Source organism: Drosophila montana, unplaced genomic scaffold, assembly GCF_035044405.1.
Source record: "Drosophila montana isolate Dmon_TW-CO22-7 unplaced genomic scaffold, ASM3504440v1 contig_3848_1, whole genome shotgun sequence".
In the NCBI taxonomy this organism is placed as follows: Eukaryota; Metazoa; Arthropoda; class Insecta; order Diptera; family Drosophilidae; genus Drosophila; species Drosophila montana.
Genome location: NW_026998720.1, coordinates 2,863,077 through 2,882,040, shown reverse-complemented (window position 1 = coordinate 2,882,040; position 18,964 = coordinate 2,863,077). Strand labels below are relative to the sequence as shown.

General features: G+C 36.3%; 1 protein-coding gene across 1 annotated transcript; it reads left to right on the top strand.

The window, feature by feature from the left end:
- The first annotated feature begins 17,187 nt into the window (after window positions 1-17,187).
- Window positions 17,188-18,261, top strand: LOC135438368 (rRNA 2'-O-methyltransferase fibrillarin). Its single transcript, XM_064696662.1, has one exon. The coding sequence runs from the start codon at window positions 17,250-17,252 to the stop codon at window positions 18,117-18,119; it is 870 nt and encodes a 289-aa protein (XP_064552732.1). The 5' UTR covers window positions 17,188-17,249; the 3' UTR covers window positions 18,120-18,261.
- Window positions 18,262-18,964: the final 703 nt, after the last annotated feature.

The window sequence follows — 18,964 nt, the reverse complement described above, 5'->3', positions numbered from 1 at the left end:
TTTTTGAAAAGATTCGCTCAGACTTTTGTTTATGCTGTTCCATACTATCGAAATGTATATCGTCTTAATCAATAGAATTTCTGTTAATTGTTTTTTAAATTTCTAATTATAATATAATATAATTATTGAATTAGGTTTAACGATAACTGTGACTTCGCCATTTTTAGTCAAGTATAGAATTCGACCCTGGATCGTCTTATTATATTCAGTGAATATTTTTATATCTTTTAAAGTTTTACGCTCTTCCTTCGAAAACCTTTTATATTGCTTTAAGGCAAGGCTTTCAATAGATCTTACTGCAGTCTATATGGAAATTATAAAAATGATGTTGCTTTCTATTCATAATCCGATAGGTATCGATCATTAAATCGATTGTCATATTTCGATAATTAGCAGCTAAGATATCATAAACTTTTGATAGTTATCGATAGCCGACGATTTATAAATTATAGATAACTATTCTATATAATCTGAATAAAGGTTATTACTCTTTAAATTTACCAAACTGTATTTTCATTATATTTTTTAAGCTCTTCATAAACTATACCGAATATAATTATAAATATACTCACCTAATGATTCATTTCATAAAATGTTTTCATTAAATATTTAAAAGTACAAAATATGCTGATCAAAAGTAAGAATATGGATTTAACACTGTCCCGCTGCCCACTTCTCTCAAAGTTATAGGGTATGTCCCAGTCGATAATTAATAATCTTTTTTCCTGCTGAACCCATCGATCGCGATCTCCGCCTAAGAAAGGTAGGAGATCAGTTAAACTACTTTAGCACCCGACTGGCTGCAGCAGCACCCAAACGCGGCCGCCAGGGTCCTGGCCGACTCCATAAGAGGCCGACAAGGCGAATATCTTAATAAATGTAAATAAACATATATCATTGCAAGTATCATATAAGCTACTCCCTTGTAACTATGCATTCTTCGCTTCGAGCGCAAAATACAAAATAAATAAAAAGGCTGGACCCTTGCATTTATTACTAGTCAGCATTAATTAAACCCCTCTCTAGGTCACAGGGTATGTACTAGTCGACTCTTAAGCTATGCTTAATACAGTTTTTTTTTTTTTTTTTTTTGGGCGCCCATTGCATTTGTTTATTGTCATTGTCAGCGTTATTTAAACGATGACAGTTTTGAAAAAAAAATTTTTTAACTGTGGCCAAAAAAATTAAAATGTGGCAGGCGGCAACTTTGTCGCCGGCGATTGTCTGTCTGCCAACTTGCAGGGGCCGCTAACAGTTGCCGTTGCCATCACCAGCACCACTGCCCCGCCTCCGCCCCGCCCCCGGTGGCGCCAGGGCCCTCTGCCAACGCTTTCAGCGTGCCCCTGTGGGTGCCTGTGGCGCTTCGGGCTTTGTGGCATAAAGTCCTTTAATGCTCTAATCAAATTGTGGCTTCTTTTTGCCAGCTGCCTTGTCGACAACTTTGGCTGGTTGTTGTTGCTGTCGTTTCCGTTCTTGTTTTTGTTTTTGTTGTTGTTTTGTTGTTGTTGCTGTCATCATTGTTTTGGTTTCATTGACGCGTTTATTAAAATTACCGCGGCAAAGTTTCGCGGCAGCATTTTTTATTTTTAATAACAGTAGCGAGCAGCTTGAGCCGGCTTCTTAGTTAATTTGTTTTTCTACTACCTACTAAAAATATACCTTCCAGGGGGTGTGGGGATTGCGCCTTGTTAGGTTAGGCTAATTTAATTTGCAACCTTGCCCGGCTTAAGGAATTGTTTTGTTTTCAGGTTCTGTTTGCGTTTTAAAAGTCTATTTTTGGAGATAAACATATAAATGGACTTGATTTATTTGGAATTCTTCTATTTTTATACTCAAGTTATAAATAGGAAAAGTATCGGTAGTTAATCAATCTTCCATATCACTAATTTTGATATGTTATGGCCTTAAATGCGGTTTTATTAGACTTTTAAATTTTATGGTTTAAACAGTTTATATATAAAGCAATAGTGCTTAACTTGGCCTTGCCCGACTAGGAGATACCATGAACCTAACGGCTAGCTGTTGTTAAAAATATTCTAGTTCCCTGAGACTTTGGTGTCCGAGCATTTTTTTCAAGGCTTAAATATGGTAAGCAAATGTGTGTAAATACCTTTAATCATTTTTGTTATTTAATTTTGTAGTCAATGGATTCTTAACCCTTATATACCTTAAGAGAAATTGCAAACCAAGCTTGGCGTAACAGGATTTTATAATCTTCGAGTTATGTATAAAAAACGTTGTCATAAAGAATTACTTTTATATTATGAAAATGCGGGAAGAGTACGAGAATAAACATAGCGATTATCAAGTCCATAGCTCTTAAAATTTCAGAGTACGACACGTTCTCACAGCCAATCAGAAGGACATTGCTAGATCGACTCAGCGATCGGAGACGCTTTCATTTGTCTGTTACAAACATTTTCACAAAACAGTTTACCCTTATTTTACACCTTTTTTTTATGGGTGCAGGGTATGAAAAGGCTGTTGCAATTAATAATTGACTTTTAGCATCTATTGAATTGTCTTTTTAAACAATGTAAATTTCATTTATTAATTTTTTTCTGCCCCTCCCGCCACTTAATTCGAAATCAGGTTAAATGCAAATTGAGAGGTGCTCAGTGACAAACAAACATTTGACAGTTAAATGAACCGAATAAAGCACATTTGTTACATATAAATTTACATAATTTCATACAAGTACACACACATATATTTATTTAAATATGCATGTTGTGGGCGTCTACCTCCTAAATTTGTTGTGCCCAAAAATTGAGCATACGCAACGTGTGCCGGCCACAGGTTTGATGCTTATGTGCTTGAGCGCAATCCTAAGCGGCAAGAGCAAAGCACTCACACACACACACACAGCTAAACAGCTTTGCTCGAATCTAAGTTAATTACTTAATGGCTATGTAATGCACTGGCATTTCAATAATTAACAAACATTTCATTGACTGGCGCAAGTGACACACACACACACGTCACTCACAGACACACACACACCCACAGCCTCTTAAAGCCACACTGAGTTCATGGCACAGTTTGTTGGCCTTTTGAAATATTTATTTATAAGCCTTGCGCAACAGTCGGCTGTTGTGTTTTTTTTTTGTGTTTTCTGCGCCTGCATTTGCATAAATGCATAAGTTTCCACACACACACACACTCGCACACATACATGCACACACATGCTTGTAAATCGGTTGTTATTTTTTTGTTATTTGCCTTTTACGAGTTTTCGTCGCTGTCGCTTTTATTGCCACCCGCCCGCACCGCACGCACGTACGAACGCACGCACATACCGTGTCACACAACAGTTGCCGTCTAACTGACGCGCCTCGGCTTTGGCCACGGCCGGCTGGCAAATTTTGATGCGGCTGCTGCGGCAGCGACGTCAGCAAGCCAAGTCGCCGATATGTAAAATCCCTGTCCTGGATTCCTTTGCGGTGTTCGTGTGTGGCCGCTGGCGCTGACGCCGACGCTGACGTCCAAAGAGCGTCAAATGGCAGCTCACTGATGCCGGTCGGCACACAGAGATGCTGCGAGGCGGCTGCTGCTACTCTTTTGGCTTCGTTTTCGGCTCGTCTTTGGCTGCTGCCGTTTCACGAGCATCGTGGGGGTGTTTCGAAGAGAGAGCGTCGTCTGTTTTTGGGCGCGCCTTGGCTGTGTGTTGTGTGCTCCCCTTAAGAGCGGCGCTTTCAGCAGTTGCTGCCGTTTGTCGCTTTGTGGCGCTGTTAAAAAACATTGCTTTTACGTCTAACAGGGAGTGGAGAGTTTTAACATAGCTGCCAAGTTTAACAGTCGGCTTTCTTTTACAAGTAAAAAGTTTTCAGAACTGTTATTGAGAATAACGATATTATTGATAATGGCAAATTTTCAACAAAAGATCTAGGTGCAAATCATTACATCCCTTCTAATCAATTAATCAATTATAGCAATATATTCATATATCTAAATATATATTTAAATAACAATATATCAATAAGTCAGTATATCAACATATCAATAAATAAATATATCAAAATGTCAATATATCAATACATCAAAATGTCAATTTCTCAATATATCAATATGTTAATATGATAATACACCAATATATCAATATTTCAATATATCAATATTTCAATATATCAATATATCAATATATCAATTTATCAATTTATCAATATGTCAATATTTCAATATATCAATATATCAATATATCAATTTATCAATATGTCAATATATCAATATATCAATATATCAATATAACAATATATCAATATATCAATATATCAATATATCAATATATCAATTTATCAATATATCAATATATCAATATATCAATATATCAATATATCAATATATCAATTTATCAATATGTCAATATTTCAATATATCAATATATCAATATATCAATTTATCAATATGTCAATATATCAATATATCAATATATCAATATATCAATATTTCAATATATCAATATATCAATATATCAATATATCAATATATCAATATATCAATATATCAATATATCAATATATCAATATATCAATATATCAATATATCAATATATCAATATATCAATATATCAATATATCAATATATCAATATATCAATATATCAATATATCAATATATCAATATATCAATATATCAATATATGAATACATGAATATATCAATATATCAATATATCAATATGTCAATATGTCAATATATGAATACATCAATATATCAATATATGAATACATTAATTTGTAAATTTTCCGATCGGCTTCCAAATCATTTGTAAAGATCTTTGTGAAAAGTCATCTAATAAGTGTTTCACATGAGTTTCGTCCGATCGCACTCAAAATACGTGTTTAACGATTTTGGAAATTCAATATTGCTTACAATACGATCGGTTTCAAGATCTATGTGAAAATTTTATTTAATGACGGACAGTTATTTTTCGGCTTCCAGATTCTCAGCACAAGACTTACATGGGTGTAAAAAGTTGAATCCATCTTTTGGGTTTTAATTCGATGGATATTAAACTTATTTTCACATATCTCTATAAAATGTAACTTATGATGTGGAGCTCAGCATAGTACGGGTAGATTAAAATTTTCTACGGATGGGAATTGGATGAAAAAGTTATATTTTTTAAATTTTAAGCATAAAACTTGACACGGCAAGGCCGGAGAGTACCCACCATATGTATATATGTTTGTATCTATGGGTGTATGTACGTGTCTGAATGAATGTATTTATATGTGTATGTATGTATGTATGCATGTATGTATGTGTGTATCAATGGAGCTATGTATGTAAGAATTTATGCAAGTTTGCATGTATATATAAATATACTAGCGGGTATAGCCCGGCCTTGCCCGTGGCAAGTATGTTATAATATCAATGTTCCTAAAAAAAATTTGAAATGATTTTGAAACTGATCGGTCGGTTAACAAATAACTTTCATACAAACGTTTTCCGCCAATTTACCACTGTTGCCAGTGGAATTTCCCAAATCGCTGAAACACGTATTCATTACATTCTTATGTAGAGCTTTGAAAATAAGTTTGAAGCAAATCGGACACAACTTAAAATTTCGCACGAAAAATCTTTAAATCGCATCCCACCCGAACAAGTTTGGATTCTGCGAAAAGTGTGAAACACGTCTAAATGATTTTTCTTATAGATCTTTGGAAACGAATTTGAACACAAAACGTCATCCACCAAATCTTTGACCTCCATTTCCACCAAGGAGGAGCGGATTTTTCGAAAGTGTGGAACACCCCTCAAATGAATTGGAACAAACATCTTGAAAATAAGTTTGGGGCCGATCGGATGGTAAACAAAAAAGTTACATACAATGGAATTTCCCGAAACCCCGTCTTAACGTGCACCTACATCACATAAGGTAACTACAGTGAAAATTTCAGCTTCCTAGCTCTTACGGTTTGGGCTGTGCGTTGATCACCAATCAGTCAGTCAGTCAGTCAGGACAAACAGTTTTATACATAGAGATATATATATATATATTTATATATAAATAAATGTATGCATATTATTTGTGTGGTTATATGCAACATCAAGTTTACCTCTTGCTGCACTGCAAATTAAAAAAACACGTATTCTTAACTAAGGCCCTACTACGTGATTCTCATGAACTCAAGTAAGTCACATAAGCTTCACTTCAAGTGAGGGAGGCGACGGCTTCAATATAGCAGGAGTAGGCGGCTTAAGCTTTGGAGGAGACGGCGCTTGAACAATGCAGGAGAAGGCGACTTCAAGGCGACTGATAGAATGCGACGAAGGAGGAGACGGATTCTATTATTGAGGAGGCATTCGCTATGGCTTTAGCTGACATTGAAAAAACTGGTTCGTATTATAAAAGTCTACGCATTTTTATATTTAAAATAATAGTAACAACTATTACAATCGTATTAATGGTTGGTATGCATGTATTCGAATACATACATGTATGTATGTATTTAAACACGCGATTCTCACTTATCCAAGTAAGGTTTTGCAAGCAAGTTTCGTTTTTAAGCTAATAAACATTATCTCTGCTTTTTCGTTCTTTCAGTGATGTGTTTATACAAAAGTTCGCCTCCCGCCTAGTGATATATGACGATAAAAGAATTGTGAGTGTGAATTTACAGGTGAGTACTTTATTATAAATATATATTTATCTACTAGCGGGTTGAACTATGTCTATATAGGACACTAGCGGGTAATACCTGGCATTGCCCGTGGCAAATTTTATTCTTAAAAAATATATTTATTTATATATATTCACATAGTTTTGCGGTTGGAATTTCCCGAAACCCCGTTTTAACGTGCACCCCCATCACTTAAGGTAACTACAATGAAAATTTCAGTTTCCTAGCTCTTTCGGTATGGGCTTTGCGTTGATCACCAATCGGTCAGTCAATAAGTCAGTAATTCACTAAGTCAGTCAGTCAGTCAGGACAAACAGTTTTATATATAGCGGTTTTATTCTCACTGATTGGTGTTCAGCACACAGTCCTAACTATAAGAGATAGGAACCTGAAATTTCACAGTAGTTATTTGATGTAATGGAGGTGGATGCTATGTCGTGGTTTTGGGAAATTCCAACCGCAAGTGTAAAAAAAATCGCTAAAAATTACCATCCTATAGGCTTCAAACTTATTTTCAAAGATCATGGTTGAAATTAATTTAAGTTGTGTTTCTTCCTTGGTGGAAATAGTTTGAGTCATCGGTTTCAGACCATGTTTGTCTTGTGATGAGAATCTTGGCGCCATAAAAAAACTTTCGTTCGTTCAACTGTTGACCCGCATTTTCCAGTCTGGAGCGGTGGTTTTTCAGAAAAACTTATGAAATACATATGCACAACGATCCTTGAAAATGATTTTGAAGAAGAATCAAAAAACGGGTGCTATTTCCAAACTCGCTGAATCACGCATTTATTAGTCTTTACTTTGAAAATAAGTTTTACTTATGTTGCTAAATTTAATAATACTTGCCCAAAAATATCCTGATGTATTGACCTAATTTTTTTGTCTTTTTCAATCTGCAAGTTTCTGTGAAAGAAATAATAAGAACATGTCACATTAAGTGGCAGAGTCGCAGACGCAACGGCCTTGTGCAGCCAAGTATGCAATTCCGAAATCCCAAGACTATGGTTGTCATTGTTGTTCCGATGTTGTTGTAGTTTCTGTTGTTGTTGTTGGCGGGTGAAATCCTATTAGCCACATGCCCATCTTCTGGCGCAGTTCAGACAGCTCAGGCAGGCAGGCAAGAGCATAAAATGCAATGCAACAAGCGGAAATGTATTTTTCGGCTGAGGCAGCAAGAAAAGATATACAACTGCCAAGCCGCTTATCAAAAATTGGGTAGCAAAAACTAAAAAAAAAAAGAAACAACAACAAAATCAACATGGAGATAGAAATAAAATTAGTGCACTGCAAACTCAGTTGCAGTTTTCATTTGTTGTCCACAGGCAGACTAAGGTGGGCGGCAAATCGCAACTGGTTTATCAGTCACTCACAGGGACGCAGATGGAGCTGCCAGCCAGGCGAAAGAGTATCTGCCATGAACATGGCAGCAACTAGACAACAGTTGCAACCTGCCCCTGCGTGCCATCACCTTCCATCAGTCCCGCCCTTCATGTCTGAGTTGATTTCAATGCTTTGCTGCTGCTGTTTCTGGTCATGTCAGGTCGCCGCCAAGACCATATTGCCTTAAATGGAATAGAGGGTATTATAATTTTGTCATGAAATGTTTAGTGCAGAAGAAAGAAGAAGATAGCTATATAGACCCTATAATGTATACATATTCTTGATCCATACCAACGGCTAAGTCAATGTCTGTCTTTCGATTCTCTCTCTTTTCCCTTTTTTCACTATTGCTGCGACTTAGAATTCACCTTGGCCGGTTTCTATATTATATAGATGCTATAGGAATGATCGGTCAAAAATGATCTTTTTGTGTAAAAAACGTTTTCTTTTTTCAAGATATCTGTCCAAACTTGGCATATACTAAATATTTTTACTATCAACAAAATTTTAACTTATAATAAATCAGAAACATCAATAGGAAGTATTGGTCGATTAGCTCTTACATGGAAAACTTCCTAATTTATCAAACTATCTGATCGCACTCTGCTATACGAGCTTCATTGTCTACCAACCTTTCTACAACTTGGATACGCCCAATCGGATTACTCTTTTCCATGGGAACAATCGTTTGGAAAAAAGCTTTTGCATATAAAGACTTGATTTGATATAAGGGTATTTAATTTTCGACGTCCCAATGAAATCTGTTCCGTCTTGTTTTCAATTGTGTTGAAGATAAATTCTACAATTTCCGTTGCTAGCAAATAGTTTTCCGAAGACTTAAGACAGAGAATTTGTTAAATTTACTTTTCTATTAAAAGAAATCAAAATCTTTATCCGCTAATTATGAATTACTGCTAATATTTATTTCAATAAGCAACCATCCAGTTGACATATTTAGCTCCCTTTTTTTGCATAATGAAATACGTGTAGACCGCATTGAATTATCGCACAATTTTCTTCTGTAAATTGTGTTTTTATTTGGTGTTACCGAAATAAATAACTTAAAATTTGTTTTGCTTGAAATCAATAAAGATTAAAGCTGTTTAATGAGGCCTCGAATAGCATCAGGCTAGGCTTGACTGTTGCCCAGATTTAAGCTGATGTTAATTTCCAAATAATTAATACAACTATTTTTTCGGTTTTGGTTAAATTGCAGCAGTCTGTTCATGGGACCGTGACAGGGAATTAAACGCAAATATTTAATCATATTATTCAATTAAATGCAATTATTTTTTTGTTGTTTGTTTGTCTACAGCCAAAAGGATTACGAGTGACCTCACGGGTGTTCACTGTGTTTGGGGCATAATTTCATTAAAAGCTTTGCCTGCAGTTGCCGTAATTAATAAACAGCAGATAAATACATTTATTTATATTTTATTGCATTTTTGACAACAGCAATAGCAATAGCCTGAAATCTGTTGCAGTTTAATTTATATTAAGGTATATATTAATTTATAAAGTATTCGGCAAAGAATTTGAAATTTTTAAGCGCACATTCATTTGGGGCGTGGCCATATGAGGCAAGTTAAGCTTGGTTAGCGTTGCCACGTCGCAATTATTTAATGCAATATACAAAATCCTATAGTATATTTTTGTATAAATCTAGCCATCTAGCCATGTAGGTCTGCCTGACGGCCAGTTTGTTGACCAAGGAAGCCCAGGTCCAGGTTTTGGCCAGGCGTTTAGGAGTTCGGACTTACGGCTATTTCTCCAAACCAAGATGTAAATAAAATAAGTTTAAATATTCAGAGATATTCAAGCAAGAGTTTAAATAACTGAAATGAGTAAAACAATATTTTCCAGTACTTTGCGACAAATATAACTTTTGATTTTCTGTCAAACGAAATTTTGTTTAGCTTTTTGAAGGTGACTTTTTATAACTCACTATTTTAATTATATAAAATAGATGACTTTTCATCTATAGTTGAGGAGTTATTGAATTTGTCAATACAAAACTTTTATTTTTTTTGTAACAATTTTTAGTAAAAGTTTGATTTTAAAAATTTGGTAAAAGTTGAAAAATTCCGATGATTCCTGATTCAAAAAGCTACATTAAATACAAGCTTTTGCTTTTAAAATCTGTGAATAAACGAACACGTTATGGATTTCTAGGTTAAAATGCTATAAGTCGAATCTAAAATGTGTACGATATTTAGTTTTTCAAACTCAAATCTGCCTCATTTTTTCTCCAATTTTATTTACGTTTGTTTCTGCAAGCCTTCATTTTTGGCAAAAGTAAATTAAAGCCTTAACATTTGTGGTTTGTCATAAGTGTGTGTGTGTGTGTATACGTGTTGACCAGCTATGTGAATTGAACTATTTAAAAATGGATTACAATTTGGCCAAGAATGTCTATGTTAAATGCGATGAGATGCAGAATAAATAGCCGCAAGCATTGCACTTATTCTCTCGGAACTGCAATTGCTTGTGTGTGTGTAATGGTTTGTGTGTGTGTGCGAGTTTGCGGCCAAGTTGTTGGCAAGTTGCAAACGCGACACGTGAGTTTTTTTGTTCCTTTTTGCGACCGATGCATGACTAAAGCAACTAATGGCATACACACACACTTGCACACACACACACGTGACACGTGTTTTGACTGCAACAAATATGCTAAAAATGTTATGCAAAAAGCCAGCGAGCAACAACAATTGCATTAGCAACAGCAGCAGCAGCAGCCACAACAACACCAAAAACAACAAACTCTTGAATTTTTTGCATTTTACCGGGCCCAGCGCCGCGAAGCTGCTAAACTTGGCACCGTTTGTTGCCATTTGCGAGAATGTGCGCAAGTATTTTAAAAATGTATTTTTCTAGGATGGCAGCCTTACATTTTGGGACACGTCGAACGTGCTGGCCCAAATGCTCAGCGCTGGCTGGAGCGAGTGCAAATAAGTATGCTACACTTTTTGTTGTTGGGCCAGGGACGAGTTTGGAGTGTGTATGCGAGCGTGTGTGTGTGTGTGTGTTGGCGCGGGTGCCATCTTGTTTCCCAGCGGGTTAATGTATCTGCAGCAAGGTTGCAGCTCATGTGTTGCAAGTTGCTTAAATTTCTAAACTCAAATCGCAAGTTGTGTTACGGCTGCTAAAAATCGCATTTTCATTGCGTTTTTCACGACTTTTGGCATTCTTCTTGATTTTTTTAACGTTATTTTTTTTGCTTGATTTTATGAACTGCCAGCGACTTTGGCCGCTTAACTTTGTTGGCTGCGGCTCATTATGCAGAGGACAAGCGAGAGACGGACCGCGAGTCGCGGCCAGCACTTGGCAGGCAGACGGCCTAAAGTTTCCATTTGCAACATTTCCAAGCAAATGCTCATAAATAATCACAGCAGCAGCGATCTCGAGTGGACAGAGATGAGCGCGTGTCGTGTTTCTTTCTGACAAGACAAGGACGTGCCCGAGCACGAAAGTACATATATGAATTTGGCTAATCAAAAAGATTTTTTAATACAGTATAATTTGCTTAGCTGCCTCGATACTTAGCTTCATCGGTAAGATAGCTGCCTGAAATTTTCATTTTGCTGTAATAAGAGATAATTTTGTATGAAATTAATTACGTTAAGGGCATCTAACTTAACAGCCTTTTGCATTTAAGCGCCTCCTATAGGCAGTCATTTTTTGCCAATTTCTATGAATATCATGTAAGTTACCTGCGCCATCTATGATCAGATATGTTGATTTTTGATTTGTTTTTCTTATGTATACAATAAACTGTATTGAAATTGAATTAAATGTAATTTAAATACATAAAGTTAATAAAAACTATCAAATTAATTTATTTAACTTGGTACTGTTAAATAGAATTCAGTGCAACTTAAAAAAAAAATAGGGTTACTATGAAATCGATTCACTTAAAGGAACAAAATAAATTAAGTTAACTGCCTTTTTAGGATAGCTGCCACTAATGTCCGTGCAAAGTACTCGAGGCAGCTAAGCAAATTATACTGTATATACAAATATTTTGTTCAAGTTAAAATAACCTTTTGAGACCCGGCGAAAATTCGTAAAAAAAAACTATTTGAAAGCTTTTATTATAAGCTTTTATAATAAGTTTTGACAAACAACATTGATAAAAGCTTATATATTAAAAAATATTGGTGTCATTTACGGAAGGCTTATAAGATATTATTTTAAACATTTTATTCAATTTAAGTTTTATATATTTTTTATAATTTATTTTTTATACATATATAAACAAATCTCATTTGGAGAAAATTTAAAAAAAAAACATTTATTAACAAACATTTTTTTTTTAATTAAATAAGCTCTTGAATTTTCAGCATCGTGTTAGCTCATGCTGTGTTGTGCTTGTGTGCTTAAAACGAACTCGCATAAGCATGCACGAAAATCTATATAAAGCATGCTTCAAATTCGAATTCAAAAAAACACAAAGTTGTCGTGTTTGGTCGTGGGTGTTCGTGTCACGAATGGGCACCCAACACGCGCTCAACTCTATAAGGTACTAGGCTGCCGCTACGCCCCATAGACGTGCAACAAAAGTACGGCCGGGCAGCGGCACAATGGGCGAGTTTATTAAAAATTTGAGCGCGCTTGTATTTTATGGTTGTTTTTGCTTAAAATTTTTTTTTTTTAATTTTTTTGCCTTGGCTGTGTTTCACTTCAATTTTTGTTTTGTATTTCGTACCACTTGGCCATCGCTACATGCACTTGAGTTTCATTTGGTTGTTTCGGCAACGGTTCGAGGCACCGTGCCAGAGTACCAGGAGTAACAGGAGAGTACTAGGAGCACCCAGAGTACCAGGCAATGTCAGGGAGTGGATTAAGCATTGTAGTGCCTCGAAAAAGTTTTATGTACATTGCGAGAGCGCCAAAAGAAAACAGCAAACACAATATAAAGTCGAATGTTTTTTTGCTATAGCTGCAGCCAACGAGGTTATTATTATTATTATTATTGTTATTGTTGTTGTAGTTGTAGTCATTGTAGTGGTTGCTCGGCCAAGTAAGTAGTTCAGTTTGTTAAATTATGTGCGGTATTTGTATGCACATTTATTTGCTCAAGAAGAAACAGCAGCAGTTGCCTAGCGAAACATTTCTATATGCGCAGGTGTTTATTAATTGTTATGGCTAGCCACAAGGACTCTTGCCGGCAGCTAGGAACTGAATTATTGCTCAACTATAATATTAAACAATAAATAGATATACATGTTTATTGAGATGCTGTTTTTCGTGTATTTTAATTAATTAGTGAAACTGAAATCAATTTTAAAATGCCAAATTATCGAATGCTTTCAATTATTAATAATTTAAAGTAGTTAAAATATTTTAAACATGTCAATTTGGTCGTGACTTTGTGGCATGCAAATTGATATCGAATAAAATTTCTAAATATTTTTAATTTATTTTTATTTTGTATATTTTTATTTGGCCCTAATTGGATTTTTATTTTATTTTTTATAATCCCTTATTTTAAACACATATCTCATAAGTTTTACCATTTAATTACACACAACAACTTTCTTCTAATTAGGGATTACAACTACTTAATAAAAACTGTTTCGTTTCGCTGGCACCACGAGATGTTGGCAAAGGCGACCCAAAATGCAGATACAAGTACATAATCATATGCAGATACAGATACAGATACAGATACAGATACAGATACAGATACAGATACAGATACAGATACAGATACAGATACAGATACAGATACAGATACAGATACAGATACAGATACAGATACAGATACAGATACAGATACAGATACAGATACAGATACAGATACAGATACAGATACAGATAAAGATACAGATACAGATACAGATACAGATACAGATACAGATACAGATACAGATACAGATACAGATACAGATACAGATACAGATACAGATACAGATACAGATACAGATACAGATACAGATACAGATACAGATACAGATACGGATACAGATACAGATACAGATACAGATACAGATACAGATACAGATACAGATACAGATACAGATACAGATACAGATACAGATACAGATACAGATACAGATACAGATACAGATACAGATACAGATACAGATACAGATACAGATACAGATACAGATACAGATACAGATACAGATACAGATACAGATACAGATACAGATACAGATACAGATACAGATACAGATACAGATACAGATACAGATACAGATACAGATACAGATACAGATACAGATACAGATAAAGATACAGATACAGATACAGATACAGATACAGATACAGATACAGATACAGATACAGATACAGATACAGATACAGATACAGATACAGATACAGATACAGATACAGATACAGATACAGATACAGATACAGATACAGATACAGATACAGATACAGATACAGATACAGATACAGATACAGATACAGATACAGATACAGATACAGATACAGATACAGATACAGATACAGATACAGATACAGATACAGATACAGATACAGATACAGATACAGATACAGATACAGATACAGATACAGATACAGATACAGATACAGATACAGATACAGATACAGATACAGATACAGATACAGATACAGATACAGATACAGATACAGATACAGATACAGATACAGATACAGATACAGATACAGATACAGATACAGATACAGATACAGATACAGATACAGATACAGATACAGATACAGATACAGATACAGATACAGATACAGATACAGATACAGATACAGATACAGATACAGATACAGATACAGATACAGATACAGATACAGATACAGATACAGATACAGATACAGATACAGATACAGATACAGATACAGATACAGATACAGATACAGATACAGATACAGATACAGATACAGATACAGATACAGATACAGATACAGATACAGATACAGATACAGATACAGATACAGATACAGATACAGATACAGATACAGATACAGATACAGATACAGATACAGATACAGATACAGATACAGATACAGATACAGATACAGATACAGATACAGATACAGATACAGATACAGATACAGATACAGATACAGATACAGATACAGATACAGATACAGATACAGATACAGATACAGATACAGATACAGATACAGATACAGATACAGATACAGATACAGATACAGATACAGATACAGATACAGATACAGATACAGATACAGATACAGATACAGATACAGATACAGATACAGATACAGATACAGACACATGTGTAGAGGAAGTTGCGCACTCGCGCAAGGCCAAAACAAATGCATGGCAAAATCTTAATTAACCTCAGGCTGCAGAGCATAAACCAGCACATTCACACACACATACACGCAACGCGGCTGTGTTACATGTGCGTATATGTATGTATGTGTGTCTACTCACATAGATACATTTAGCGCGCTGGGAGATGGGCGCTTCAAATGAATGAAACAAGCTGAGCAAATAGAACTATGTGTGTCTGTCTCTCAAAATGTGTGTGCATGTGAGTGTATGTGTGCACATATTCATTTGTATGTTACTCACTTTATTCTAACTCAAACACACGCACACACACATACACACAGACACATCGCTCTGCGCCAATTTCGCTGCTCGCGAATTACATTAGCGTCGGGCATAATAAATTATTCCGTATGATATGATTCTGGTACATGATAAGCGTTTGTAATTTTAACTGTCAGTTAAATGAGTAAATGGGCGGGTATGGGGCGTGGCGTGGGGTTAGGTAGCGCCGCGATTTAGAATTCTTAATATTTATCTTCAGCTGGAAACTTGAACATTAGCGCGCGTAAATAAAAGTTGAGCGTCAATATTTGCCGGCAAACTCACACACGCACGCACTTGGATTTTATGCACATATAAGTAGAACACACGCACACACACACATACACACATAATTACTTCTAGACGCTAAAGCTTGGCGCTGCAAAGGGCGTTGACAAGTACGTGACTATAATCAACACGCGTTTGGCAATGCCAGAGTCAGAGAGCCCACCCAACCACGCCCATCTGTCCAGCCGACCTGACTCCACTCCCACCCCACCCCACCCCTCCCAACCCATTCACTCCCACCAGCCGCCTACCATGCTATTTGCTTTGAAATTAAAAAAGTTTGCGCTGTGCTCTGTTAGATTCGCCTTGATTTACATGTTAAATAATTTTTGTGCCCTCGTCCGGCGCTGGCGAAATTGTTGCAAACGCGTTGCATAAAAGCCAAATATGAGTTAGCTGCCTCCTTTGGTGTCCTGTTTACTGCCAGTAAATATATGCACTGCCTGTGACTGTATCCCTCTCTCCACGTCCGCAGCTCTGTCTCTGGCTCTGGCTAGAGCTGCGACCCTGCCCGCTGTAAATTGACTCACGCGCATTTGGCAAATCAACAGCTCATTAAATCACGTAGCTAAATCTCCACATTTCGAGCAGACAGAAAAGGCCTTAAAAGTTTTTTATGTAAAAACTGAAATTCAAATTCAATGTAGAACTGTGAATAAAAATCTGGGGAATGCAAAAGATACGGAGCTGGCGGAGGTAGGGGCTTCAGATGGAATCATTTAAACTCATTAAACTTTTAAAACAAAGAGAATAAAATATATCTATATCTATATCTATATCTATATCTGTATCAATATCTATATCTATATCTATATCTATATCTATATCTATATCTATATCTATATCTATATCTATATCTATATCTATATCTATATCTATATCTATATCTATATCTATATCTATATCTATATCTATATCTATATCTATATCTATATCTATATCTATATCTATATCTATATCTATATCTATATCTATATCTATATCTATATCTATATCTATATCTATATCTATATCTATATCTATATCTATATCTATATCTATATCTATATCTATATCTATATCTATATCTATATCTATATCTATATCTATATCTATATCTATATCTATATCTATATCTATATCTATATCTATATCTATATCTATATCTATATCTATATCTATATCTATATCTATATCTATATCTATATCTATATCTATATCTATATCTATATCTATATCTATATCTATATCTATATCTATATCTATATCTATATCTATATCTATATCTATATCTATATCTATATCTATATCTATATCTATATCTATATCTATATCTATATCTACATATATCTATATCTATGTATATTCTCGTTAACTGTCAAATTTATATGTATACTAGTGCTGACTGATACACATACTTTATACAAATATGGAAAAGCTAGCGGCTTCCAATCGCAAATATCGTGGGCGTGGTCAAGACAATGGGCGTGGCTGGAGCAAGTTGGGCGATGCTGGCGAAGGGGACAGCAACGAGGGCAGTGATTATGGCAGTGATAATAGTTTATCTAGCACGGTTGGACTTAGCATTAAGTTGGATATCATCATTGAGCCGCAGGAGTTTAGCGGCGTCTACTTGGTACGTGGCAGGGAGGACTTGGATCAATTGGTTACGCGCTGCTCTGCATCCACAAATGATGACTATGGCGAGGAGATGTTCTTGGCGGACTACAATGGAGAGTGCTGCAAGTTTCGAACCTGGTCGCCCTATCAGTCCAAGCTGGCAGCCGCCTTATTGAAGGGCATCGAATATATTCAGATATTTGAAGGTACCAAGGTTATGTATCTGGGTGCTGCGTCTGGTTGCTCGGTCTCGCATTTAGCGGACATTGTGGGCGAGGCGGGCATTGTGTATGCCGTCGAAACAAGTCCCTGGGCCAACAGCGAGCTTCTGGAGCTGGCCAAGCGGCGCAACAACGTGGTGGCTATCACCGAGGACGTCACGTTGCCCTACAAATATCGCCGAATCGTGCTGGACAGTGTTGACTTCCTCTTCTGCGATACTCTGCATCATGAGCAGCTCCGCCTGCTGATCCTTCACGCGCGACACTATCTCCGACCCGGCGGCCATTTTGCCATAATGCTATCCGGAGCGCCACAGGACTGCGCTAGCGCTGTGAATCGCCTTCATGCCGAGCAGCTCGAAACTCTCGACCAGATCTCGCTGCTGCCCTATGTGCATGGCCAGGTCATGGCGGTGGGCATTTATAATCTAACCATACACGAGTCGTTGATCGAATAGGATAAATGCATTTTGGCCTAGAAATGGAAGCATTTTATTTTGTATATACCACTGAAAAATTTCTTAAAGAGTTTGCGTCGGGCCACAGATACCCTCTGAGACCGATTCGTATAAAATAAAATGATGAAACAATGAAACGAAATATTTTGCCCCAAAGTCAAAATGCACAAAGCGCGCTGTCGTGGATTTGCAGATTTTGCAGATTTGCCGTTGAAAGCAAATCAAATGTAGTCGCAGGACACAGGCGTGTGTTGGCGGAGGGGCGTGTGGGTGGACTGTGGGCGGGCGCAATGCAAAACAACTTAAAATGTCATATGAAATTTGTAGCGCTTGCTGATTGCGGGTGTTAAACAGGAAACGCGACGGATGGGGCGGGGGGTGTGGTTCGTATCCACTCACCAGCACCAGCACATACTCGTAAAAGGACAGCGCGTAAATCCAGTCACGCTCACGCCCACTCTCCGTGGGGCGCTGTGAAATGACAAAAAACACAAAAACTAATACAAGAGTGCTCTACTCGGGAGGGCCTGACTAGGAGATACCCTGCATCAGCAGCGTTAGACTGCCGTTACAAACACGCCCACCCACACTTTATATGGGAAATGTATCCTTGATTAACTTCGGTGTCCAAAATTTCGCCGCATAAATGTGGCTTACCAACTGTGTATATACCGAAGCACAGGCAGCTACCTTTGCGAATGATTTAATCTACAATTGGGAGACTGTGGAAAAATATCATAAAAGTCAAATATTTTTAATCTAAGTTCACCCACGTACCAAGTTTGTTGTATCTAGCTATTATAATTATGAATAAAAAACATGTTTAAAATCGATATTATTAGATA